The sequence below is a fragment of the Lasiosphaeria miniovina genome (genome assembly GCF_030549165.1).
Source record: "Lasiosphaeria miniovina strain SMH2392-1A chromosome Unknown B0T26scaffold_4, whole genome shotgun sequence".
Classification (NCBI taxonomy): Eukaryota; Fungi; Ascomycota; class Sordariomycetes; order Sordariales; family Lasiosphaeriaceae; genus Lasiosphaeria; species Lasiosphaeria miniovina.
Genome location: NW_026848223.1, coordinates 2,592,876 through 2,618,617, shown reverse-complemented (window position 1 = coordinate 2,618,617; position 25,742 = coordinate 2,592,876). Strand labels below are relative to the sequence as shown.

The following is a 25,742-nucleotide window of genomic DNA, read 5'->3' as shown; positions in this document are numbered from 1 at the left end:
TTCTAGGGGGTTTCTCTGATGACGGCACTCATCTTCTCCCGTTTCCGCCGTCTGGGGGTTGCATCTGGCCACGGTCACCGGTGTTCATTCGCCTTCGGGAGCTTTCTATCTGGCAACGATTACTCTGGTATTCCCTAACTTCTTGCATTTCTAGGGTCCCTATCTAACCATAATCGCGGGCTTTTCTAGCCGTTTCCTACGTCCTATAGGACCCCGATCGCAACCTGTCAGAAAGACCTAAAACTACTATTTTCGGCATGGTCCAGGGAGCCTGGGTAGGGCCCGCACAGGGCACCTGATTGGGCCACCTTTTCCACAGGGTCAACACAGGTCCCCGACCTGCGGGCGCAGGTCTTTTCTTCTTCCTTACGTTAAAAAATACACACACTGCAAATATCCTCATTCTTCACTACTCTAGCATGCATTTGACTTCCAAGACAACCCCCCTCACGGAGCTTTTACCCCTTTTCCTTCCCCTACTCTCTGGGGCTGTTACCATGGCCATGGTTGCGCGCTTCTTCTTCTGCCCGCTTCGTGCGTCTTCTGGGGCTCCTTTCACGACCACGGTCACGCCGGACCATACTCTGCCCGCTTGTCGCGTCCTCCGGGACCGCTCGACCTAGGCCACACCAACCTGCCCAGTTCCCGCGCCTGACGGGGGCTCCTTATCCAGATTCTCTCCCTCTCGGAACAATAAAGACACTTTATCAGTACAGCCATGCGGGATGCCGTCGCAGTCTCCCGCAGCCAGCTGGCTGCACTCGGTCGAGAAAGGAAGTGGAGGCTTTGGACGGATTTTGGCAGCAAATGATAGAAAAAAAGTAACTAGCTAGCTCGCTCGTTTCGATTCGAACGGCATGTCAAGTGCTGGCGGGCTATTTTCACTTTGCTTCGGGGTTCTCTCTTTTTATTAATATCCAATTCCTTGCGTTTTACTCGTTGGTTTTCCTTGTTGCGTTTCTCACGATTGCTTTGCCAGCGTATTTTCTTTCCGTTTTACTCGTTTGTTGTTGCTTCAATTTTCTTTGAGTTTCCGAGATGACGGGGTGTGCTAGCCACAGACCAAGCCTATAACCTAGCCGGGACCACATAATAGTCCCTGCACCACCAGCCTACCCCACCATAGATTTCCTGCCTGCGGGCAGATAGCTTAGATTCCTTAAGCAATCAATCAACTACGTTTTCCTGCAAGTGTGCTCGTACACCATATTGGACATGGAGCTTTTGGCACCAGAGGTGTCTTCTAGTTGTTCCTCGTCAAGGGATTTGAATTGTACTTACTCATTCTGGTCATAGGGCCCCCGCTGCAGACTCGTAGCGGGGGGACTGCTGGCTCGAATAGTTAGCAGCGCCCGGTCTGCCTTAGAGGCGGGCGCAACGAGGGACGGCTTTGAGAAGCTGTCCGCTCGTGGATTCGCCGCAGTTGTCTAGCTCAAAGGTTCGAGGCTTCAACAGCGTCGGATAGGGTATAGTTAGATATCGGAAACGGGAGAGCAAAGACGACCACATGGATCTATGTAGGGCGATGAGATGTTTTGGAGGAATTGTATTTGCATTTTGGTTGTCTGGTAAGTTGTCCGTGTCAAGCCCGTCGTTTGAATGCGACTCGCCCGATACCCCTTAGCTTCTTTACTGCAAATTTTAATCTGGACTGACATCTTTCTTCGTGGTAGTTTAGTTCCGACGTCACCTTTCTCCTGCTTGCAACGGCCATGTTTGTCCCTCCCGCCAACACCGTGGCTTCGTTGGGTGGCGGTTTTGACTTGATGTCTCGATTACGCAACAGCCTGTATACAAGGTCGACACCATACCGCGCCTCGTCACCCATCTGCCTCTCATTGGCCGCGCCGCAACCCCCGAGCATCTAAATGCGGACGCCAAGCCGCACCAGTAGCTAGCGGTTATTGACTGAGAGGGCTCCCAAAGATGTCGGCAAGTCCCGGCTATTTCTACAGTCCTAGCAATGCAATGTTCCCCGCTCCTCATAACAGCTCGGGCACTATTACATACTTTAGTCACTACGGCAGATGGACTCGTGGCTGATCAATGCTCCGCGCTCCAGTCCAGGCCGGCCTCTAGCCGGGACGCGCCGCGCCTCGTCTGCGAGACACTGCTTACCCACCCTCGCCCACTCTGTGCTTCTTCTTCTCCCGGCCGCCGTGACAGGGGCAGAGGTCCAGACCGGATTGGGCCCGCCGCAGCTCCGTGCACGCAACCAGGCATGGACAAAAACGTGACCGTCCACTCGAACGGCACACCAGGGTGCATTGTTTATATTACCCCCTTCTCGGATGGCTAGCCGACGGGCGGGCTCGAGGCTTGGCTATTTGGATGAAGCTTGCTGCCCAGCCTCGCCAAGACGTTTAAAGACGTTCCATCACCCTTCTTTCTCTCCCCGACCGTCCACGACATTCGGTTAGCGGTTGTCGACGATGGCAGACGGCGCGAGGGAGGGTGGGGAAGGTTGCACGCCAAGGCCGGCCAAGGCCCAGGGCGCGAGCGGTGGCGGCGGTTATCAGCTTGACGTCCCCGGCTGCCTGATCTCGACCTCTGCGCCCACAGTCTTGAGCGAAGCACCAGCGCGGTTTCACTCTGCTCTTTGCGACAGCCACCGCTGTGAGTCTCGGAGGAAAGAAGCACTTTGCAATGAAGCTGTCCGGAGGAGGAAGCCTGCGCCGGCTCGGCCAGCTGCTGTCCCTCTCTCTCCTGCTGCTGGACCCTCTTGCTGCAGCGCAGAGCGGCGCCAAAGACGGCGATGTGTACGACTACATCGTGATCGGAAGCGGGCCCGGCGGCGGGGTGGTTGCCGTCAACCTCGCCAAGGCGGGATACTCGGTGCTGATCCTCGAGGCGGGCGACGACAACCCCGGTAAGGGGTTCGGCCAGTACACGCCGACGGTGACGTGGGACTTTTACGTCAAGCACTACCCCGAGGGTGACCCACGAGACAACCAGTACAGCCACCTGACCTGGCTGACGCCCGAGGGCAAGTACTGGGTGGGCCAGAGCGGCGCGCCGGCCGGCTCTAAGCTGCTGGGGGTCTACTACCCGCGCGGAGCCACGCTTGGCGGCTCGTCCATGATCAACGCCATGGTGTGCTGGCTGCCGAGCGAGAGCGACTGGAACTTCCACGCCGACGTCACCGGGGACAGCAGCTGGAAGTAAGTGCTCCTGCCTGCCATGATACTGGAACAAGGCTCAGGGGGTGGCCCATTTGCTTATCGGAAGCGCCGGTGCTGACAACCGACACGCAGGGCCGAGAACATGCACAAGATCTTTGCCAAGATCGAAAAGAACAACTACGCCACCAAGGGCACGGCCAACCACGGGTTCGACGGCTTCTTCCAGACCAACATGGGCTCCATGACGCAGGCGCGGCAGCAGGGCGGCGGCGGGCTGGCGGGCAACAACGTCATGGCGGCCTACGCCAAGGACTGGAACCTGACCATGTCCATGTCTAACCTGCTGGTGCGCGACCCGAACGAGCTCGGGCCCGCGCGCGACCAGACGTCGAGCGTGTACGGCCTGGTGACGCACCAGTACGCCAACGGCAACCGCTACAGCTCGCGCGACTACATCCAGGCCGCCGTCAAGGCCGGCGCCAACCTGACCGTGTCGCTGACCTCGCTGGCGACCAAGGTGCTCTTCGACACGGCCGGCACCAAGTGCGGCGCCGCCGGGGTCCCTCGGGCCACGGGCGTCGAGTACCTCTTTGGCAAGTCACTGTACGCGGGTGACAGCCGTCGCGCGGCCAAGGCGGCCGGGGTCAAGCGCACGGCGTACGCGCGGCGCGAGGTGATCGTGTCGGGCGGGGCATTCAACTCGCCGCAGATCCTGCAGCTCAGCGGCATCGGCAACGCCACAGAACTGGCCAAGCTGGGCATCGCCGTGGTCAAGGATCTGCCGGGGGTGGGGCGGCACTTGATGGACAACCAGGAGATGCCCATCGTGGGGTCGGGCAACGGCGGCACCGGGCAGGCGGCCGTGGCCATGTTCAAGACGGGCCACGCGGCGTACGGCGAGCGCGACATGTTCCTGATGGGCGGGCAGGGGTTCCTGTTCCGCGGCTTCTGGCCCGACAACCCCGTGCGCACGCCGGCCGACCCGCGCACGCCCTACGGCGTCAGCATGGTCAAGGGGTCGAGCGTCAACGACAAGGGCTGGGTCAAGCTGCGGAGCGCCGACCCCACCGACACCCCCGAGATCAACTTCAACCACTACGCCGCGGGTGCCGACGCCGACTTCCTCGCCATGAAGGAGACGGTCGCCTGGATCCGCAGCATCTACCTGCGCATCGGCATCACGCCCGTCGAGCCGCCGTGCCCCAACGGCAAGCCCGACGCCGCCGGGTCGTGCGGCAAAGACGACGAGGACTGGATCTACAAGCAGACCTTCGGCCACCACCCGACGTCAACCAACAAGATCGGCGCCGATGCCGACCCGCTGGCCGTGCTCGACTCAAAGTTCCGCGTCCGCGGCGTCGCCGGCCTGCGCGTCATTGATGCCAGCGCCTTTGCCCGCATCCCCGGCATCTTCCCCGCCGTGTCCACCTTCATGATCTCCCAGAAGGCGAGCGACGACATGCTGGCCGAGATCAAGGACGGCAAGGCCATTGCGCAATGCTCGTGAGCGCGTGGCGTGTTCCTCGTCTCTTTCTTCCAACGTTGTCGAGACTTGGACTTGTAAGGGTTGCTTTCTCTCTCTCTCTCTTTGTGCTGGAAAAACGAAAATGTCTTGCTCCAAATGTATACGTAAATATGCGTGTGTGGCTGTAGAAGAAGTGCAATTGCCCCAGTCGTGTTGTTTGGTCTTTGAAATTCCAGGCTGCCCGTTGTACCGTTGTACACACTTAGCAACTAGCAACCGCATTCATTCGTTCATTTTGGAAGAACCACGGTAGCAACTTGGATAGGCAGTTAAAATATCAACCGAAGACAGCAACATACTAGTCATAGACCCAAAACAAGTTCAAACTTGACCTCCCAACGTGACTGACTGCCAGGCTGCCGCCGCATAGTTATAACATCATCCCGACATCACATCACACCACACCACACCACACCACACCACACCACACCACACCACACCACACCACAGAGAGCCAGCATCCATCCCACCGAAAACACGCCCGCCCATAGTGTGAACCATACCATGCCCCCACCCTCTGCGCTGCCACCCATCCGTCAGCAGTTGGTATACACAAAGTCCAGCGTCGACAGAGGACACGGCACACTCGCGCAGTTTGTCGGGCACGGCACCGTCCTTGTACTGTACACGTCGTGAGTACACGCACAATCCACCGTCTCCGTCGTGGCAGCGAGACAGTACGGCGTGCTGCAAGCCGGAGCCGGCGGGCAGCCGGTTGCCGGGCTGGCGGTGACGGTATCGAAAAACGTGCGGCAGCCGCCCCGGGGGACGGAGATGGTCGTGGCAAGCGTCGTAGGGCACGGCTGCGTCCACGTCGCGACCACGGTGGCGCACGACAGCGTGTTGCACGGGCCCCACGACTGGCACGGCACGGCCTGCTGCGTGAACGTCGGCGTCGCTACCCCCTGACAGCTGCACGGCAGCGTGCCCACCTCGAGGTTCGTGCATGTTGGTGCTGGGCAGAACGTGCAGGGTGTGGCTCCCGTGATCACGACCGACGAGCCGCAGTTGTAGCCGGCGAGGGATGGGCTGGGGAGGGGGCGTGGTGAGGTTAGTTTGGTTTGTTCACGTTTGTTGGCAGTGCAAACAGCACCAGACGGCCGCTCTGGGTGCTTTGCGTAGACGAGTTTCATAAGCTACCGTTGCACCAGCAGGCAAAACAGACGCCTGTTGCCTTGAGGTCCGGGCAACAGTACTTGTTTTGACGGATGGCTGTGGTGGCTACAGGCTATCCCAGCAAAGAAGAGAGTTGGGGAGGAAGAGACGTCGTACCTGGCAAAGGCGAGGAACCCCAGCAGAGCCCCAAGACCTTGTTTGTCGATGAGCATCATGGCTTTTGTTTGGTAGAGGTGGATCGTGTAGGATAATTGGCGATGGAGATGAAGCGATCAATGAATTAGATTCAAGTTGCCTGCAGTTGGCGACAAAACGACGAGCATCAGCCGCCGCGGTCGGAGTCTTTGCGAGGGAGCCTCTTGGAATATATCTTCCTAGTTGACTCGCAACCACCAGCACCTCGGTGCCTTGACTCTCACCCTCGTGCTTCTCTGACTTACCACCCACTGCCGCCTTCACAAATCGCAGCCGACCGCTTTCCTACTCCAACCTCTTTGCAAGCCATCACTCAGCACACTCCTCACACAACCCCCGGTTGCCGTTCATAATTACTAAAGTGCATCTCGACACACGGCCACCTGTCCCGTCACGGTGACACAAAGCGCATCAACCCAGCCCGAAAAGCACGTCGCTGCGGCAGGGTCTCGCCAATGGGTCGGCGCCGTTTGCCAAGGTTGGGTCGCATCACCAAGCATGGGATTTTATTCACGACACGCCCCCGAGCGACGGCCCCCGTTCCCATTGGGCCAAGGCCGTTGCGGCTGTCGGCGTGCCGTGTAAATAAAGGCCGGCTGCAGTGCGGGGAGCGAGCGAGCGGGGGACTTTGGACCCTGCACATCTCGGACCACCTCTGTATCCGTACGAAGGCTCAGGCCAAAAAGAAGGATCACCCTCCCCAGTGCGAGGACCTGGACGCCACGTCCGAATAGGGGTTAGATTGAAGTCGCCAGCTGCCTGATCAACAAGCCAATCTTTCACAGCATAAGCAGATAATGGTCTTCATGGCTATTGCAGGGGGTTCAACGAGCTTGAACGGATCCGTAGGGTGTATGACGGCACCTGGCAAACGGACCGGTACCGTAGGATTTCGGATCCTGGCCACCGTGGAGGATGACCCTTTTTTTGGCCTGAGCCTCCGTACTCGCAGCTGATTCATTGCTTTTCTTCTCGCCGGGTGGTAGTGATGGCCGGGAATATTAACGTGCAGCACATAGGGCGAGCCTCTATGGTTGTCCAAGTTGATGAATATTCGGCATCCAGCGGGCGAGGATAAGGGGGGCAGGGATATTGATGAGAAGGGATATTGATGAGAAGGGATATTGATGAGAAGGGATATTGATGAGAAGGGATATTGATGAGAAGGGATATTGATGGGAAGGGATATGGATACCATGGACTCCCTATCGTATTGGGCCACGGAGCCGGCTCAGCTTGGTTGATTCAAAAGCGACACCTTGAGGCCATCTGGGGTTGCGGGTTGCCACCTAATTGTGTCCCCGGCCCCCAGCCCCCTGGTCTCATGTCATGATTTGTCAGTTTGGAACCACGGAAATCAAGACCGGGAGTCTCTCCGGGTTGTATTCCTTTCAACTCCCAGCATCAAACTCTATAGAGATCAGCCCCGCACCGGTACGGTTTCTAATCCGCTCAGTATTGGGACAGAGAACAGTCATAGACTTGATTCTGTGCGACCATGAGCTGTGCCTTGGGTAGAGGACGTGGCCGTGTTAGGTCCAATGCCATCTGAGACACGAGGTTGTTTTGGCGTGCAGGCTAGGTCGCCAGAACTCGCCAGTTGGCAAGCAGGCGAGAAGAGTAGAGCAAAACAGCCAAAGGGGACACAATCAATGTCCTCATGTCCACAGAACCCTCTTGGGGGCTCTGTGTCAGGATGTATGCGAACTTTATGCAACTCACACATGTTAACTCGACGGGAGTATCATGCCCACCCAAGTCTTATTCCCGCCCACCACCTTGCTGGATTCAAAGTGGCTAGATATCAACTTCTGGCGGCAGACATTATTGATTCAGGAGGGAAGGGAGACGCATAGCGCATGGCAGCAGTAACGGCAAGGGAAATGCCGTTGCTCTTCGAACAATACGCATCGCCCGAGAACTCGGCAATATGGCTTCTTTGCATCGCCCCGGGGTATTTTACGAAGTGGGTGGCGTCGCCGTCACGGAGCTTACCCGCCATCTCAGCGATAGGTTGTATATTTCGTGCCGTCGGTGCAACCGTTGCCAGAGAAGCCGTGGCCGGGAGTCGCGTAATTCTAACTCTGACACGAGCACGTGTGGCCAGGGTTCTCGGGCCGAGAGGTGTGCTCTTGCACGGGAGGAACGGCGGCGGCAGCGGCGGTTAGCGGGAGGGGAATGAAGAATCCAGACCTCTAAACCCGCTTGGATCGGTTGACATGTAGCGGCGGGCGCCGGGGCCGGAGGAGATGGAGGTGTGGGACAAGCGGCGGGCAGCAAGTAAATGGACAATCTGGCCGAGGTGCGGGCCATTTGGCGTCTGCTACTGCACGGCGGTCCGCGGCGTTCGGCGGGTCTCGGAGTGGTGGCGGTGGGCGAGATGGCGAGCTGCATGGTACGTTAGTGAATATAAGGACTCGAGCGGGGTGTTCCACCATCGGTACCTTTACCCGATTAAGGTGCAGTTCCATACTCAGCGGCACGTAGCCTGACCAGTCTGGTTTTGGCGTTTCCACTTGACAGCGAGGCATGGTGGAAGGCAGACTGGGTTGCACAGCAGGCGTGGTCAGACGAATGGAACCATGGTGCAGCCAAATAAAGAAGGTCGAGGCGCAACGGGCTAGTGGCCGTTGACGAGATTGGCCGGCAACTAAATTTACTCGGCGTCATGCACCAACACTCTGTCTAGCGAATTGATAAGGCCCGACACTCGAGAGTTCCACAGGGCAGCATTATTAGGGGCGCAGTTTGGGGAAAGCATGTGCTGGCTGTTGCCGGCCTGCCCGGCACCGAAACAGTGGAGTCTCAGTGAACAATTTCGATTTGAGTGCTGATCTTTGGGCAAACCCGACGGGAAGGAGCGAGGGTGAGAGGGAGGGAGAGCCCGCTTCGCGTTTTTCGTTGCACCACGGCTTGCCGACGGGATTCCGATTTGGCCCCCATGTCAAGCGAAGCGTGCCTGCCGTGTCCAAACTCCAAACCCAACGTGGCGATTAATGCCTGCACCAGCCGCTCCTGCGTGCAGATGGCCATCAGCCAAGCTAGTTCTTACTAACTTAAGCCGGGCAATGGCGTCGAGCGCTTGGGCTCTCAGACCACAAATGTTTGCCCTGTCACAGCTGAGATATTTGGCTAACTCCTCCAACCTGACAGCGCCGCATGGCAGCAGCGAAAGGTCCTAAAACTAGCAACAGACGATGCCAGATGCGGAGGGCTTCCATGCGACTATTTATTCCATCATCTTAGGTTATTGATCCCAACCACGGATTCCCACAGCGCCCAGGCCCTGTCGGCAAAAGCTTGGCATTGCAGGTGCCGAAGCCACGCAGGGCCGCACGAAACTTGGGTACCCTCGGGCGGCTACAAGCTCATGGATCATTCGTCGGTTGTTCTAGTTCCAGTTCCAATTCCCATTCCCATTTGAGACCCCAATGTTCCCCAACCACGGTCGCCACACCACTGCGGGGGATGGAGATGGGGATGGATTTGCTGCGCCGTTGGCCTCACGGGCGACGGGACACAAGGACGACGCATTTCTTTCCCCAGATGTGTGGCGCCGCGGCCAAGACAGATTCACTCCCCGCCGTGTCATTTGCAACCTACGACGCTCGAATCCCTACTTCGTAATTTGGCGTTGGCAACAAGCGGCCTGTTTGCTCTTGGCCCTCACGATGGTCCATCTGGCATGGATTGAGTCGGTAGTGAGTTCCCGTAGCTCTAGCCGACTCTCGTTGCATAAGTTCCTAACGGCCTGATGGTCGTGTATTGGTGTAACCCCGAGAGCCCTGTGGGCTTGACTAGACTGCAACAAGAAGAATTCACCGCCTAGCCTGCGTACCAAGCTGGCAACCCACCAACCACCAATTTCAATTCCGTCCTGTCCGAGGCACAAGTCGTCAATGCCAAGCGTCGAACCACCTTGAACATCCCAGCTTCCAGTTCGAACAAACAATTTTCCCGGCTCCCGTCTCCATGCTCTGCCCTGCAAAGCTACAGACTTGGGACTTGGGACGGCTGAGACGGCATCCCAGGGGTTCTCGTACCAACATCAAGAAGTCGGGTTGCAGGAGGATCCAATCAGCCAAGGCCCCCCCCCAGCTATCCCGTCTGCTTTTCCCTGTCAGCACTCAGCAGCCATGTTGCATTGCGAAACTGCAGTCAGACGCATCCATGAACGGAAGCCGCTTGACCTGTAGCGCACGGAGAGATAAGTTAAAAAAAGGACAATACGACGTCCGGTGCCTGCCGACCAGACCTCCCCCCCTGTCACCACGCGGGGGGAGGTCGACAGCTAATCTGTGAGATTTCCAGGCCCAGAGCGCGCCTTGGATAAATTTATCACCCCGGCCTGCCCTATTCCGTCTCTCTCACGTCTGTTCTTCGTCGACAATCCGAATTTCTTGACGGGCCGGTGTCTCGTCGTGTTGTCAAGCCACAATTCGTCTCATGTCAACGCCCATTGCGCCTATTGTAGACTTTGTGCACCGTCTCGAATCTCCTTAGCTATCCCCAGCTGCTGTACGGATACGGGCCCTCGGACTATCCCACCATGTCGGTGGTCCCCACGGCAGTCTTGATCGACGGCGAGGTCGGCGGCGATGTGCGCCGCCCCTCGCACGATGTCAGCCATGTCGCGCATTCGCATACAGAAGTGACGCCCGCACACGTCACGCACGATCCCTCGGTCACCTTTGAGGAATACCTATACTACGCCGAGATCACGCGCAAAGAAGAAGAGGCTTCCAACGCCTTGTACCTCTCGCGCCGTGGCCCGTCCACGGTGCAGAACCTGGTCAAGAGGACTCTGTTCAAGAGCGACAACCACCCGCCGCCCCCCACCGTGGATGCCGACGCTGCTGCCCACGAGAAGTCCGGCGACGAGAAGGTCGCAGACGAGAGAGTCGCGGACGAGAAGCCCTCCAATGGCTCAAACACTGCCATCGTCACTGGCGTGACGGCCGACGAGTGGAAGCAAGCCAACCGCGCATTGCGCACTGCAGGATGGGGCGGCGTCTTCTACCTGATCACTACCGACATCTTGGGCCCATACACAGCCCCGTGGGCCTTTGCCCAGATGGGTTACGGGCCCGGCGTCGCGCTCTACACCGTCTTTGGCATCATGTCGTACTAGTAGGTCATGCCCTCCGTCTGCCATTCTATCGTGACGAGTGCGCCATCTGACCTCCACCCCGCAACCAGCTCCGGTTATCTCCTGTGGAAGGCCTTCTTGAACCTCGACTCTGACAAATACCCCGTCAGGGGCTACGGCGACCTGTACTACCGCGTTTTCGGCCCGCTGTCGCGCCACCTCATCAACTTCTCCCAGGGTCTGCAGCTCCTCCTGTTCGTGTCCGTCCTGATTCTCGGCACGGGCCAGGCCATCTCCCAGATCTCAAAGGGCCCGCCTCCCGACCCTAACGACGCCAACGCCGTGCCGAGTAACGGCCTTTGCTTTGTCGCCTGCCTCGTCATCTCCATGTCCGCTGGCTTCGTCCTTGGCCAGATCCGCACCCTGGCCAAGTTCTCCTGGCTGGCCAATATCGCCGTCTACATCAATTTGCTCGTCATCTTTATCTGGTCAGTGGTATCCCCCTTGGTTTGCAGACTGTTTGCAACTCTGTTTTAGCCCTGCTTGTCAGATCGCGACGCTGACTGTTGACAACAGCATGGGAGTCGCGGCAAACTCGCTGCCCAACTTCATTGCCACCGAGGGCACGTTCGGCCCCGACTTTGCTCCAGGCCCTATTCGCACGTTCGCCGGCACGCCGCCTGACGGATTTGCCAGCGGCGGCTCGGGCTTCATCGGCTCCCTGAATGGCCTCAACCAGGCCGTATACTCTTTTGGCGGCTGCATGGTGTTTGCCGCTTTTATGGCCGAGATGCGCCATCCTCGCGACTTCTGGAAGTCGCTTCTGATCGCCGAGATCTTCATCTACGTCGTGTACTTGTTCTTTGGCATCTTCATCTACTCGTACCAGGTATGTTAGGCGTCTTATAGCTCTGCTGTGCCGTCCCTCCGCTGACCAAGATTCGCTACTGCAGGGCCAGTTCACGTTCATCCCCGTCGGACAAGGCCTGTCGCCGTACGCCTGGCAAACGGCGACCAACATCATGGGTCTGTTCACTGCCATGATCGCGGCCTGCCTGTACGGTAACATCGGCCTCAAGGTACTCTACGTCGAGCTGCTGCAGGAGGTCTTCAACGCCCCGCCCCTGACGGTTGCGGCCGGCAAGTGGCTCTGGGCGGTGCTGATTCCCATCTACTGGGCCGTCGCCTTCATCATCGCCGCCGCGATCCCGCAGTTTTCCAACGTGTCGGGCTTCATTGGCGCCCTGTTCATCCTGTCGTTTACGTACACGCTGCCGGCGCTGTTGTCGCTCGGCTTCAATATCAAGAAAGACGCCATGACAGAGCAGGAGCGCTTCGATCCGATCACCAAGACGTACAACTACACCGACTCTGGGTTCAAGCGTTTCGCGCGCGGCTTCCTCAAGCGCCCCCTCTTCAACACTTGGAACATCATCTACCTGCTCGGCGGGTTGGCCACGACCGGCCTCGGCATGTACTCGAGCATCGAGGGCCTGATTGCCGGCTTTGAAGGCAAGACGGTTGCCACCAGCTTCGGCTGTGCCACACCCGTCTGACACCGCCTCTCTCTGTACTGGAAGAGTTGTCCTGTCCTGTTGGTAATTTCATGTGAAAATAATTTTGTATGTTCTGTGAGGGTTTATGGAGTGGCGGGGTGGGAGTTTGAGCGTTTGGTTGTTCTTGGTCTGTTGTGTTGATGATACCAGATGCTGTTACAAATCGACTGCAATGAAGGATACATGGCGAAACAAAAGGATTGAATTATGCTTGGCTGGATTTGACAAACCATTTTACTTTCGGGTATGTCTTTTAACTTGCGTTCATTGATGTCGTGGATATCTGTCCAATACATTTGGAGCCTTTCTTTGGCCACCTGGTTGAAGAAATATTTACCTAATTACACATGACACCCTCTCATGGTCCTATGCCTCCTTCCAAAACACGGCTCTCAACAATCAAGGCCAAACCCAAACCTCCCATTCATACCCAACTCTCCGTCCTGAGGTATTTAGAGTCCTCTCGGCAGCCGCGACCTGTTTACACGGCAGTCAAGACCCCGCCGCCCAATCCGTTCTCGTACTTGCTCAGCGGCCTGTGCGAGTAGCGCATGTAGAGCCACCAGCAGAAGAAGACACCGGCGGTCACGGCCACGGTGACTGCCGCGTACACCTTTGCGTTGACGCCGTCGTCGAGGTGAAACACGTTGGCCTGCCACAGCGACTAGCCCACACCACAGCAAGTAAGTTTCATGCTATATCCCCCATTTGCTCCATGGAAACTGGGGATTAATAGAAACGAAGGGGGTACTCACCGTCACCAGCGTCGACGGCAGGAACACGAGCGTCAGCACGCCGATCGTCTTCATGGTGCGGCTGTCGACGGCCGCCACGCGCGCCACGTCGAGGTTCAGCCCGGCCACGGCGCGGTTCACCTTGCTGTCCTTTTGCGCGATGAGGCTGAACATCTTTCCCCGTCCCCGCGACAAGTCAGTGGTCTTCTTTTCACATAATTCCACCACCTAGCTCCCCATTAGAGAACACAGGCGCACTCACCACGTTAATCTGCCCACGATGCCGCTCGCGCATCTCCGCAAAGCGCTCCTGCACGGAACAACACCTTGACTGCATGAACCTGATCCGGTCCTCGAACATCGCCCGCGCCGCCGGCTTGAGCCGTACCCCCCCGCCCGCGCGCGCGCGCTCGACCAGCGCCACGCTCTCGAAGCAAAACGCCGCGTACCGCGCCGCGAACGCCATGACGTTCTGCCCGTGGCAGATCTGCACGTCGGTGGACCTCAGCTGCTCGAGCAGCTTGTCCGGGTCGGCGGCCAACTCGCGCGACCGCGCCGGCGGCAGCCGGTTCATCAGCCAGTCGGCCGGCGCGAGCCTCGTCAGGCCCTCGATCTGGTTGCTCTCGATCCACACCTGCGTCACCCAGCGCTCCCACGACCGGCTGCGCTGGTCGAGGATCAGGCTGAGCAGGCCGAGCGGTGTGGCGCGCAGGAGGGACGTGTTGGACGTGCACAGCGTGCGCAGCTCGGCGAGCTCGTCGGGTAGAGTGCAGCTGAGCAGCGCGACGCTGCTCAGGTCGGAGATGCGGATGCGCAGGATGCAGATTATCGAGTGGAAGGTGCGCGGGCAGCGGACGAGGAACGCTGTGTGCGGTGAGTATCCAGTGTTAAGCTGTGAAGGGGGCGGGACGGCGGACTTATCGCCGTGATGTTCTCCTGTGTGTTGTCGTACTCGAGCGTGTACGAGCAGAGCGGCCGGGCCGTCATGTACACGCTGGCCGTGTACGCCGTGACGCCGAGGAGGCTGTTGAGCGCGCCAAAGTCGCTCGGCCCGTCGCCGTTACCGTGGGTGTTGTTGCTGTTGGAGATGTGCAGCGAGACTTCCGGCCTGTAGGCGTCGCCCCAGGTCGAGCTGTTTACCGTTCAGATATCAGCCGTTCAGATATCAGCAGTTCCTTTTCACCGTTGTTTACTAGTGACAAAAAACGCACATGAGATGAAGGGTGGGACCGCTCGATGGCTGTTGCTGTGCCGACTCCTAGCGATGAGTGTCCTGTTAGAACTATTCTAATTAGGCCCCTAGGCCGACAAGCTCACTATCGCTGCGCACTTGGCGGCCACGTCGCCCTGGCCCAAGGGCTCGTCGATGACTTTTTCCGCCGACAGCGTCCAGCATCTGGCGTCCGTCGTCGCGGCCAGGTGGACGTCTCCCAACAAGTCGATGGCGCGCAGCGGCGGCGACGCCATAGCGAGCTCGGCATTATTACTATTGTGCATGACGGCGAGCATGGGGAAGGAATCTAATATCATACGTGCGGACATATAACTAGGGCCCGGCAAGAGAAGTGGATAGTAGAGAACTAGTCAGGGGTGGTAAAAGGTTTAGGGAAGAGATCGGCTTCCACACGAGTGGTCTGAGGCTTTCGTTTCGTTTATGTCCCAGTGCCTGACTGCGGCGGCCTGCGGGTTGCGGCCTGCGGGCTGCGCCACCTTCTGCAGTCTGCCCTCTGTCACTATTGCACTAAGCCCAGCTGGGGAACCTGCAGCAGGCAGGAAGGCTTTCTTGTTCAGCTCAGATGATTTTGGATTTTATCTCATGTACACCCCTCATAACCTGAAATTCGGCCCAGGCAACCCTCGCCGTCGTCTAATTCATCGGCGACGTCTCCAGCGTCAACGAGGTGCTCGGCAGCCTCAAGAGCAAGTCAGATGGGCTTATCGGCGTGCTATTGGCCATTAGCGCGTGTGATCTAGATTCGCTGACCCGGTTGCCAGCGGCGTTGGTCGGAGGCCCGAGGCTCTCGTCTCCGGCCTCTGAACATTCATCGAGGGCTGCCCCGTGATCTTGGGCAGGCTCGACACTCTCTTCGTCGGTCTTGGGGAAAAGGGCGGGCTGCTCGGCCTTTCTGGCCGCTTCGGGAGGCAGCTTCGCGTGTCATCTCAGGAAAAGACCATCGCCGTGTACTGCCAACTCATCCGCTCCCACGCGCAGGACATGCAGCTGGCCCTGGGCTTCATCTACCTGGTGTCATGGGTCGTCTCGATTCTCTCTTTGGGCTTGACACATTGTGCTAGTTCGGGCCTCGGCGCTGCAGCTGGCTCCAGATTAGCAGCAATGCGTCGATTGCCGTCGTCACTCAAAGCCTTGGGAATATCGCGCAAGAGACGGCCCGTCTCCTATTGCCGCACCGCGCCTTTTGACTGGAAAGGGCCAAAGAGTCTTTGGCCGAGTACCTTAAAAATTCGCCCAACCTTCCTCCCCAGACGTGCGCGTTGATCGTGCACGGCGTCGCTTCGGGACTGGGAGCGCTGCATGCGTGCCAAGTAGTGCACGGCGACATCAAGCCCCCGAATGTGCTCGTGTTTGGTCATGTTCCCAAGATTTTGACTTTGGCCACTCTGTCGTTGCCGGCCCTGACGAAGCGCCGTCAGGATGCGACGAGGGACCCCGAAATATCTCGCCCCCGAGGTCAAGGCACAATGGAGCGGCGCGCTGGTACACGTCCATGTGGCAAAGCGTGCCGATATGTTCTGCCTTGGCGTTCTCTTTTGGGAGGTCTTGATGTCAAGAGGCGGGTTGCCTAAGCCGCCGCATCTTGAAAAAGGTCGACCAGGCACGCCCGACAAGTCCTGGGAGTTCGTGGTCACAAGAAAGCTGGCAGCGGACGACCTCGCTGCTTTAGATTGGAATCATTATCGACAGATGGCTTGCATACGCACCTTGCATGAGACACATGGTTGAGCAGCGTCGGGATTTGTTCCCGAGGTGCGGGAGGGCCTTGTGGCGTTGCGTTTCCACCAGCCACGTCGATGCTGCCAGGGCTTTGCTCGCCAGCTTCGACTTTATGCTTTGGACATATACACCACCGCTACTCCGTGCTCTGCAGTCAAAGCTCTTCCACTTGGCACTGTTTCTCTTCCAGAACGGCGCCAGCCTCGACGAGCAAACCAACTGTGGGGAACTTGTGCGTCTTCTGTCTCACGATAGAGAACGACTTTTCCCGGATGAAGAAGTCGTATTTCGGGTACGATGTGTTGTGGTTCTGGTATGAAAACGAGCACAGAGCCTGGGGTACGTGATTCGGGCTGTGGGTTGCCGGCGTGGCCGCTGCCCTTGCGATGCTTTCTGGGCTCGCTGGCGCGATGGCCATTCTTGGTGTTGTGGGGCAGATCGCCGGAGGATTCGGTCGCCTAATTAGTCATGTGAGCCATATCTCTCTTAAATATTCTCCCATCCTAGACAGGATAATTAGCGAGAGAACACTTTCACCTTTTACCTAGGAGTCTTGCTACCTAATAACTATCACCACTCACGGCGCCTGCGGCCTGGTGCAGCTGCCATCCTGCTACACATCCCCCGCGAGCACTGCTGCCTGGATGAGCGTGTCGGAGCTGCGGTTGAGGCCGGGAAGATGGTAGTTTCTGTGTACGGTTTCCAAGACGGCCGTCTTCTTGCGGCGCAAGCTTTGGCCGAGAGCCGTCGCCAGCAGAAACCGAAACGAGGCCGGGACCTGAACGAAGTCGGTGACAAAGATGAGCCTTTTCTTGTTAGCCCAATAGCCTATGGATGGACAATCGCGGGGAGGAAACAAAAAAAAGGTCTCACCGAAGGCAGCCCCCCTTCTAATCGCTTGACTTGGAGCGCAAGCTCCTCGACCAGGCCAGCCAGAGGCGTCACAAAACACAGTTGCAGCTCGTCGTGGCGCAACACAATATCCGCCGGCGGGCCCGGTCATGGGGAGTTAGTGTCTGATAATGATAGGAAGACAAAGGGGGGGAAAGAAATGGAGAAGCGAAAAAGAAAGCCAGAGGTGACGGAATAAGAGGTGAAGACGAGAAAGAAAAGCAAAAACAAGAGGCAGTAGAGGAAGAAGAGAGGCCGTATATAATTATATGAGGTAAATAGCAAACAGCCCCGAGTCGTCTCGGATGGAGCATAACACTGCTGCTGCAGAATTTCCAAACACCGGGCGGGCCTTGAACTCGGCGTCTCATGGCGGGCCGGACGTGCGCTTCTTTTGCCGAATACGCGCTCTTTCAGTTGCTGTGGTTTACGTGCATGTCTGAATGCATATTCGTATAGCGCATATTGGAACAATTAATCCTGCCCCGCAGCCTAGACATGTTTTATCGAGACTTTGCTGGAAGGGCCGAGGCCCGAAAATACGAAACGCTCCTTTTATCCTACTCGATTTGTGAAATACTCGACATTTCGTGAGCGCGAAACAGAGGCACGGAGGACGGGTCTGCTGTTTCACTCGGTTTGATGTGGGGCGAGTGCGTATTGCAAAGTGGAGTGCAGCCAAAAACCCTCTTTGGAGTTTGGGGTTTGGTGTGCAGGGTAGGGGAGGGGTTTGTGATGCCCCATTATTAAAAGTTCACGCTAGGCTGCGATAGGGAAGGCGTCTGCTGGGCGATAAGCGTCGCGAGCTTCTCCATCTCCAAGGTAAAAATTGTGGGCAGCCTCAGCAACTTCTTCGCGCGGTACTATGAGATCATCGTCCCTGCTATCAAGATGGCAGCCGACGATTCAATTCCTCTCCCGCCGGCGAGCGCCCCTGCAGCAGACACCAATACGACGACGAGGCCCGCAGACGAGAGCGGCCGGGGTGGTCGCGGTCGTGGCGGTTACAAGGGCGGTTACCAGAGCGAGAGGCGGGGTGGTGCCAGAGGCGGGCGAGGCGGGCGAGGCGGCGGGCGAGGAGGGAGAGACCGCGGCAATGACAAGGGCGGCGACGACCGCAATAACTCGGAGCTTGGACTCAGGAAGTAAGTCGGGCATTCAATTCGTCTTTGGCTTCTTTTGTGGTCATGGGCGGTTCTGTCGCTGCCTCCGATTTGACGCGCGCAATGCCGACGACTCTGACCAGTTCGCAGACGCGACTTCCCCACCAATCGCGAAAAAGTGCAGAACAACCGATCCGCCAAACGACTCAAGGTCATCGAGGACGATGTCCAGGGCAACAGCTACATGAGCATTTCCTTCACCCCCGAGGAGATCGCTGCCGAGGAACGCCGACCGAAGCGAAAGGTGGCTGTGCTCATCGGCTACGCGGGCACGGGTTACCACGGCATTCAGATCAACCACAAGGACAAGACGATTGAGGGCGATATATTTGCCGCCTTTGTTGCCGCCGGTGCCATCTCCAAGGCCAATGCCGACGACCCCAAGAAGTCGAGCCTGGTCCGCTGCGCGCGAACCGACAAGGGCGTCCACGCCGCCGGGAATGTCCTATCGCTCAAGCTTATCGTCGAAGACGAGGATATCGTCGAAAAGATCAACAAGCTCCTTCCCGACCAGATCAGAATCTGGGCGATCCAGCGGACCAGCAACGGTTTTAGCTGCTACCAATCCTGCGAGTCGCGATGGTATGAGTACCTCATGCCCAGCTACGCTCTCCTGCCGCCCCAGCCACACAGCTTCCTGGGAAAGAAGGTAGTCGAGTCAGCGAAAGAGAAGGGCATGTTTGAGGAATACTTTAGTCGGCTGGACGATGTCAAGGATTTTTGGGACGACGTGGAAAAGAATGACATCCAGCCCATTCTCGACAATTTAGACGCAGACACCAGAGCGGAGGTCGTGCGGCTGTTGGAAGAGACTGGAGAGCAAGAGCTTGCCGACGAGTCTGTACCCACAGAATCGAACAGCAAGGCAAAGGCCAAGGTCCAGAAGGATCAGGTCGCGGCAATACCCGAAGCCGAGTCAACCAAAAGCGCCGAGACGAATGACGCGGTGGACATTGACAGCGAGGGCGTTTCGACAAGCAAACCCGTTGCTGAGAAGGAACAGGCAGGAGAAAAGGAGCTCTCCCCTGCTGAGCTAGCACTCCGGGAAGTCAAGGCCGCATACATCACAGCCAAGCGGCGCTACCGGGCCACACCGCGCCGCCTTGAGAGGCTCCAGCAAGCTCTGGATCACTATCTCGGCACGCACAACTTCCACAACTACACCATACTCAAGTCCTTTGCGGACCCGTCAGCCAAACGACACATCAAGTCGTTCAAGGTTGACCCGACGCCGATCTGCATTGGCGATACCGAGTGGCTCTCGGTCAAGATCCACGGCCAGAGCTTCATGATGCACCAGATTCGCAAAATGATTGCGCTGTCGGTGATGCTGGTCCGCTGCGGCGCTCCGCTCGACATCATCAACGACAGCTACGGGCCGCGGCGCATTAGCATCCCCAAGGCGCCAGGTCTCGGCCTGATGCTGGAGCGTCCAGAGTTCACCGAGTACAACAAGAAGGCGGCTGGGCTCGGCAAGGAGGCTATCGACTTTTCCAAGTACGAGGATCAGATCCAAAAGTTCAAGGACGGGTACATCTACCGGCGCATGTTTGAGGTAGAGGAGCAGGAGAACTCGTAAGGCCCTATCCGCTGTTCATGAACATGTGTCTTGGTCATTCTAACAGTCTGTGTTTGTAGGTTCCACTTGTTCTTCAACCAGGTCGACAACTTCTGCACCGACTACTTCCTTTGGGCTACCAGCGGCGGAGTGGAGGCGTCGCATGAGCGTTCGGACCGCAAGGGCGGCGAGAGAGTACCCAAAGCGCTGCAGACCGAACTTGGAGACGAGGCGGATGGCGTGGTGGAGATTGGCACGTGAGCGATTGAGCTCACCTCGTTTGCATTCCACAAACGCCGAAATGGACTTTTCAAAGGTTGGCAGAGATTAAGAATTCTTGCTCTGTACAGTTGCCTGCCATCGTCGCATACGAGCCTTGGTTTACCCGCTGAAGCACGCCATGCGTGAAAGGGTAATTTGGTCCATTTCGCTAGGTAGCTTTAACCAACGCTAGTTCGACCCGTTTTTGTGTGAATACTTTTTAATCTAATTACCACGGCCGTGATTACCTCTTACAAGAAGTTGCGAATCCCGGAGGTTCTCATCAGATACTTCGCCGCTCATGCCACAGGAGCCAATCGCCGTCTGATGGTCTTGATGTCATTTTCATCAAACCCCAAAATCTGCTGGAGATAGCCCTCGGTGCCGCCGTACTGCTGGCGGAAGCGCTCGACGAAGCGGATCATGGTCTGCGGGTCCGTCGTGAAGAACTCCTTCAGCCCCGGCGGCAGCGTGCCAGCCTTCAGGAACCCCCTGACCGCCTCAGGAACGAAGTTCATGATGGCCTTCGGCATCATCGTCTTGCGGAACGGCTCGAGGCCGATACGTGACAGCGAGTAATCGAACCCGATCGTTGCCGCGTCCGCGCCCATCAGCTCCAGGATCATCGCCGCTAGCAAACCCGTACGGTCCCGTCCAGCTGTTCAGGCGTGATTAGCACTGCGCTGTTTCTTTGTTTCTTTGTTTGTTTGTTGAGGTTGTTGTGGAAAAGCGCAGGTTTTGAAATAGCAAGGAGAAAGGGGATCGGCGCCCAAGTCCGGCTCACCGGTGCAGTGGAACAAGACGGCCTGGCCATCAGCCGAGTCGCGGATGCCCTCAAACACCTTGCGGTACCCAGCCTTGTACCCGCCCATGATCTCGTCGTGCATTGTGACGTAGCCGGGACCCGGCGACCCGTCCGCGAGCGGCGCGAACGTGGTGATCACCGCCGGCATCGGCACCGGCGGCCCGCCCTCTACATTCATATTGAACGGGCAGTGGATCCTCTCGGGGCCGCCGTCGTCGTCAGAGGGGGACGAGGCCTGGCCGAGCTCGTCGCGGCGCCGCAGGTCGTATACGCACCGGATCCCCAGCTGCGAGCGCAGCGCCACGCGCCCCTCCGGCGTGATCGTGTCCGGTGCACCGCTGCGGTACACTCTTCCCGGCGCGATGAGTCTCGGTACCAGACCGCCCACGTCCCGCAGGTTGAATGCGCCGGGGACCGTCTCGGGCGACACAAACGGCGGCAGGCTGAGCGCCTGCGTCGTGAGGTCCGGGGGCGTGATGGCTTCGGTTATTGGGACGTTGGCGAGCTCGGCGAGGAGCGCGAGGTATGGCGTTTGGGGTGGGGTTGGGGTTGAGGCCATGATTTTTGGAGATGGGATGCTGATTAATTTCTGAAAGTTATCTGTGCTCCAGGCAATGGTGTTGCAGGCGCGTGCAGAAAAGGGTATGATTAAGTGTGCCTAGTGACTTGGGGAGGGGGAACAGTTGGAGAATTAAAATAAAAGAAAAAAAAGAAAAAAAAAAGAAACAGCTTCCCTCGAGCTCAAGTGCAGCGTTTGAAAGTCCTAGCAGCGGTGAAGGACTTGGGTCGACAACCGACGTCCTGTGCCGGCTTAATTATTTCCAGCCTGACAGGCACCACCTGGGCAGCGTGTGACCCGGATGTGTGCCGCGCTTTCCTCACCAGGCAACCTCGCCGTTGGCTAGGCGGTTGTAACTGTCCGGGTGGGATGTAGCCATTCGTCTAAACATTGCGCAGGCCGCCACCGCCTTGGAGGCGTGCCGCTATACCCGCCTTGTATGTGGTTGTTCATACTGCAGCTTCGGAAATAAATGTATGTATTTTGCAGACAGCGTCTCTGTACACTGATTGTAGCGAAACTAATTATTTCAGTGATTAAAATAACTAATTTGAAGCTGTAGACAATTCAAGGCTTTCTCTCCTCCCCCTTTCGTTTGCCACGTCTACGAATTACCGATCAATCAAGGTCATGCAACTGAAGAGCTATGATTGGCCAAGCAGGTTGGAGGTGTGCAAAACAGTGGAGAATTGAGTAGCGCACGAGCCGCCATGCGGCACATGCGCAGCGAGCGGATGTGCCTTTCACGTGACCCCGGGACCCCTCCAAAACCACCCACTTCCTGTCCCCATAGTTCGTGGCCCTTATACATGGAACATAGCAGAACAATATAACCACTAACCACCCCTACGTGACTGTTACTATAGTATAACGCTTGCGAATGACCTTGTTATTCCAAAACATCGCAGTGTTTTTAACCTAACCGGCGCGTGAGTCTGAAACTGCAAGAGAGTCACGCATGTTAGGTAATGGCCTACCCGTCGTCGGTGGGTTTTGACTTTCGAGGACCTTTAGGGTAGGACGCTGCTAGTGGCAAGCGCCCTTCTCTGAGGGCCTGATGGAGCCCAGATCTTCATTGCATTGGACAAAAGGGGTTCGCTATTTGGGGTTATACTTCCAACCACACCACCTTGACGACATGCAGAATAAAGGTCTACGACTTTCTAAAAGCTCCGCGGTCATTGCTTCTTTTCTCACCTTGAACTCACTTTGAACTGGGAGATGGGACTTTTTACGCTGGAGGCATCAAAACACAGGACGCGCCGCGGAAACAGGACGCGTCATGGAGCCACATGGTTACTGATCGCTGAGGCGTCCAACATAGGAGAAATGGTGAACTTCAGGCCAATGTTTTCTTCCGCTCCCATCCAGACTTGTGAATCAAATGACATAGACATACGTGACTTGCCAATGCTCCGGATCGCCCAGGGAACTGATGTGGTTGCCACTATATCTAATCGCCGTGCGCGCTCTTTGCCTCTCCAAGTTCTCTCTCCTCAACCACACGGATCTCTTCCGACTCTTTGCCTGACAGCAAAGTCTCTATACATATCCGGGTTTGTGAAGATATCATGTCTCATAATATAAACCATTGTTAACGGAACTCGCGATCCATAGCCTTTGCGTACAAAAGATTGCTTCTGTGGGGGAGGGCAGCATCTACCCAACTACCATTGAGAATGGCCAGCACTTCATCGTCTGCCAATAAACCCGAGGGATCTCTGGGCCCCGTCAGTTTGAGGGAAAAGTACCCCGAGCTCGATGATATGACCCTACAAGAGATACACCTACAGGATGTCAACAAGGCGAACCTAATTCGTGACAAGGCTATTGAACTGTAAGGCACTTGATGAGACACTGTACTCGCTTCTTGGCATGAGAAGAGCGTAAGCTAACAACCCGTGCAGCATCCGAAAAGCAGCGGCCACTAGTGATGAGAACGTGGCCGACGAGCTCCCAGCATTCGACTATGAACTCAAGAGGGCCGAGGACTTCCTGGTTGCCGCCGAAGCCTATCGCAAAGCCCCAAAAACGGTAGGGTCTCCCGATGCCACTCGTATTTCCCAGGCGTATCCGCATCCGTGCTAACACTTCCACCAGAGCCGAGACGACGACGTGGCCTTTCTGTCGTTTCGAAGCGTGGGCCCGAATACGCCGAGTCCACGGGGCCGTCTACCCGGCGTTGGACCAGCCCAAACGGGCCATGGCGGCTGGCAGGTGGAATCACCCCTGCCCTTGCGCCTATGGCAAAGCAACAGAATACTACTGCTCAGCGGAGAAGACCATCGGGCTAGCACCCAGAATATGCCAATGAAGATTAGCAACAGCCCGACTAGAGACGGTGCAGCCCAGCAGCCGCATGGGCTTCGGCTAGCCCCCTACGGAGAGGGAGTGCTACTAAATGCAGGAGAAAATATGTTTCCCCAGCGACGGCCTATCGAGGTTGGCCCGAGTAGAGAAGGCGGTGGAGTGAAGCCGACCCCATTTTTGGAGCTGTCCTGGTACTGGACTCGACGACACAGAAACGAATCGCCGCCAACTCCAATCAAACTCAGACCAGTAACGGCAGGGGGAAGTGGCACCAGAACCCTCCCTTCCATATCGCTGCTGCTAGGCCGCAGCGACAGCGTGCCGCCAAGCGAGGGAGCACACATGGCGGGCACTCGAGACACGCCATTTGAGCTCAGCCCGGAAAGCAGAGCCAGAAGCTATGGCAGCCCTTACAGCAGAGTACCACCTGTAATGTGGCCGCCGAAACGCAGTGATATCGCGTTGAGAAGCCAGGAAGAGCATACGGCCAGCACTCGAGACGCATCGACTGAGCCCAACCAGGCAAGTAGACCCATAGTCTACTACGGGGTACCACCACCCGTAGTGCGGCCACTGAAGCCTAGCGATTTCGCCTTGAGAGGCCAGGAAGAGCATATGGCCGATACTCGAGACACATCGATTGAGCCCAGCCCGGCAAGTAGAGCCACACGCTACTACGGAGTACCACCACCCGTAATGCGGCCACTGAAGCCTGGCAATTTCGCCTTGAGAAGCCAGGAAGTGCACATGGCTGGCACACGAAATACGCCGATCAAGCTCGGCTCAGAGATGGGAAACAGCAGCTTCACGAGGCTGCAGGCGCCGCGCAACGAGGAAGCGCGTCTAGCTAGCAGTCAGCATTCACCCAGCGGGCTCAGCCCAGACGGGGGAGGCGGAAGCTTCCCGTGGCTGAAGGGACCCTCGATGGCAGTGCGAAATGAGAAAGCGGATCTGGAAAGAAGTCGACATTCGCGCATCGAGCTTGGCCCAGCGCGGAGGGGCATAAGCCTCGGCGGCATACAATCACCCCTCTCCTGGCCGCCACAGGACGGGGAAGAAGCATCGCCTGACGAACAAGCGAGTCTACCCGGCAGCCGACACATGCTGATCGAGCTCAGCCCGGGCAGGAGAGGCCGTGGCGACGGCAGAGGACGACCCGTCTTGTATTACTGGCCGTCGCGTAGGGAGAAGGCGGCGCGCATGAAAGCATCGGGCGGCGAGGAGGACGATCTGCCTGGCCCCAGGAGAGGTTCATCAGGCCCCAAGAGTGCGCCTACTACCCCAGACAATCCCGAGCCGGACAGCGAGAATGGAGAAAACACAGAGCCGGAGTCCGAGGCTTCAGCCAAAGTCAAGCTCTCCGTAAACCTTTTGTATTATCGGTAAGATAAGTATCCTGTGGGCCTTGTGGGCACGACAACTGTGCCTAGAGCCTTGGAAGAAGAGAGCACAGGCGACGGTGAGGCTGGATTAGATGGTTCCGGGGCTAGGCATGTCATAATCATATCAGGGAGATGTGATGTGACATGTGTTGCGGCTAACTAGGTAGCTTAGACTATTGATAGTGGCAATACATACATAGGTACCTCTATAGTCACCCCGAGTGACAGCATTTTCTGACCAAGTCCTCATTAAGCAGTCCCGGAACTTGAAGTAGGGGATGTCATGACCAGGGAGCCAGGTCGTGACATAGGATCGGTGCCGTTGCATTGGCCCGAGCAATAGTGGACAAGCCAGAACGTGTGGTTGCACTTTTTCATAGCCGATGATTAATTAATAGATTAGTAGTGCGTTCTTGTAAGACTTCAATTGATGCAAAAAGAAGGCATTTTTGGGAGTTATTGCGTATATTGAAGATTAAGGAAGCGATGCTAAATTACGGTCTTGTGGGTGTCTGGCGCGTTC

General features: G+C 57.3%; 9 protein-coding genes across 9 annotated transcripts; 4 read left to right on the top strand and 5 right to left on the bottom strand.

The window, feature by feature from the left end:
* Positions 1-1,531: 1,531 nt before the first annotated feature.
* On the bottom strand, positions 1,532-2,334 carry B0T26DRAFT_298006 (uncharacterized protein). The gene is made up of 2 exons (XM_060434235.1): positions 2,096-2,334; positions 1,532-1,816 (listed from the first exon to the last, which is right to left on the bottom strand). Exons 1-2 carry the CDS (start codon positions 2,266-2,268, stop codon positions 1,687-1,689), a joined length of 303 nt encoding a protein of 100 aa, XP_060296292.1. The 5' UTR covers positions 2,269-2,334; the 3' UTR covers positions 1,532-1,686.
* A 312-nt stretch (positions 2,335-2,646) lies between these two features.
* Positions 2,647-4,629, top strand: B0T26DRAFT_740867 (uncharacterized protein; the record flags this gene model as incomplete). The annotated part of the gene is made up of 2 exons (XM_060443897.1): positions 2,647-3,161; positions 3,255-4,629. The coding sequence occupies 2 exons, from the start codon at positions 2,647-2,649 to the stop codon at positions 4,627-4,629; spliced, it is 1,890 nt and encodes a 629-aa protein (XP_060296291.1).
* Positions 4,630-5,183: 554 nt separating this feature from the next.
* On the bottom strand, positions 5,184-5,978 carry B0T26DRAFT_751546 (uncharacterized protein; the record flags this gene model as incomplete). The annotated part of the gene is made up of 2 exons (XM_060445386.1): positions 5,184-5,676; positions 5,920-5,978. 2 exons carry the CDS (start codon positions 5,976-5,978, stop codon positions 5,184-5,186), a joined length of 552 nt encoding a protein of 183 aa, XP_060296290.1.
* A 4,529-nt stretch (positions 5,979-10,507) lies between these two features.
* Positions 10,508-12,603, top strand: B0T26DRAFT_740866 (transmembrane amino acid transporter protein-domain-containing protein; the record flags this gene model as incomplete). Its single annotated transcript, XM_060443896.1, has 5 exons — positions 10,508-10,798; positions 10,829-11,088; positions 11,158-11,535; positions 11,624-11,936; positions 12,001-12,603. 5 exons carry the CDS (start codon positions 10,508-10,510, stop codon positions 12,601-12,603), a joined length of 1,845 nt encoding a protein of 614 aa, XP_060296289.1.
* A 317-nt stretch (positions 12,604-12,920) lies between these two features.
* B0T26DRAFT_710053 (uncharacterized protein) lies at positions 12,921-14,984 on the bottom strand. Its single transcript, XM_060441963.1, has 5 exons — positions 14,655-14,984; positions 14,549-14,595; positions 14,255-14,469; positions 13,600-14,201; positions 12,921-13,511 (listed from the first exon to the last, which is right to left on the bottom strand). Exons 1-5 carry the CDS (start codon positions 14,877-14,879, stop codon positions 13,299-13,301), a joined length of 1,302 nt encoding a protein of 433 aa, XP_060296288.1. The 5' UTR covers positions 14,880-14,984; the 3' UTR covers positions 12,921-13,298.
* Positions 14,985-15,204: 220 nt separating this feature from the next.
* On the bottom strand, positions 15,205-16,708 carry B0T26DRAFT_675792 (uncharacterized protein; the record flags this gene model as incomplete). Its single annotated transcript, XM_060439883.1, has 4 exons — positions 15,205-15,483; positions 15,810-16,152; positions 16,278-16,405; positions 16,511-16,708. 4 exons carry the CDS (start codon positions 16,706-16,708, stop codon positions 15,205-15,207), a joined length of 948 nt encoding a protein of 315 aa, XP_060296287.1.
* Positions 16,709-18,072: 1,364 nt separating this feature from the next.
* B0T26DRAFT_751543 (pseudouridine synthase) lies at positions 18,073-20,163 on the top strand (the record flags this gene model as incomplete). The annotated part of the gene is made up of 3 exons (XM_060445385.1): positions 18,073-18,326; positions 18,435-19,919; positions 19,983-20,163. The coding sequence occupies 3 exons, from the start codon at positions 18,073-18,075 to the stop codon at positions 20,161-20,163; spliced, it is 1,920 nt and encodes a 639-aa protein (XP_060296286.1).
* Positions 20,164-20,462: 299 nt separating this feature from the next.
* Positions 20,463-21,527, bottom strand: B0T26DRAFT_646464 (protein-tyrosine phosphatase-like protein; the record flags this gene model as incomplete). Its single annotated transcript, XM_060437816.1, has 2 exons — positions 20,463-20,821; positions 20,948-21,527. The coding sequence occupies 2 exons, from the start codon at positions 21,525-21,527 to the stop codon at positions 20,463-20,465; spliced, it is 939 nt and encodes a 312-aa protein (XP_060296285.1).
* Positions 21,528-23,206: 1,679 nt separating this feature from the next.
* Positions 23,207-25,223, top strand: B0T26DRAFT_751541 (uncharacterized protein; the record flags this gene model as incomplete). Its single annotated transcript, XM_060445384.1, has 4 exons — positions 23,207-23,364; positions 23,435-23,561; positions 23,628-23,666; positions 24,885-25,223. 4 exons carry the CDS (start codon positions 23,207-23,209, stop codon positions 25,221-25,223), a joined length of 663 nt encoding a protein of 220 aa, XP_060296284.1.
* Positions 25,224-25,742: the final 519 nt, after the last annotated feature.

Bases quoted from the DNA above. Each gene is read 5' to 3' on its own strand.
- B0T26DRAFT_298006 (XM_060434235.1), bottom strand. From the start codon at position 2,268: ATGCACCCTGGTGTGCCGTTCGAGTGGACGGTCACGTTTTTGTCCATG. The intron at 1,817-2,095 runs GCGCGGCGCGTC...ATGGGTGACGAG, and splicing joins AGCAGTGTCTCGCAGACGAG to GCGCGGTATGGTGTCGACCT.
- B0T26DRAFT_710053 (XM_060441963.1), bottom strand. From the start codon at position 14,879: ATGTCCGCACGTATGATATTAGATTCCTTCCCCATGCTCGCCGTCATG. The intron at 14,202-14,254 runs GTCCGCCGTCCC...CACCGCACACAG, and splicing joins GGAGAACATCACGGCGATAA to CGTTCCTCGTCCGCTGCCCG. The intron at 13,512-13,599 runs GTGAGTGCGCCT...GGACGGGGAAAG, and splicing joins ATCGTGGGCAGATTAACGTG to ATGTTCAGCCTCATCGCGCA.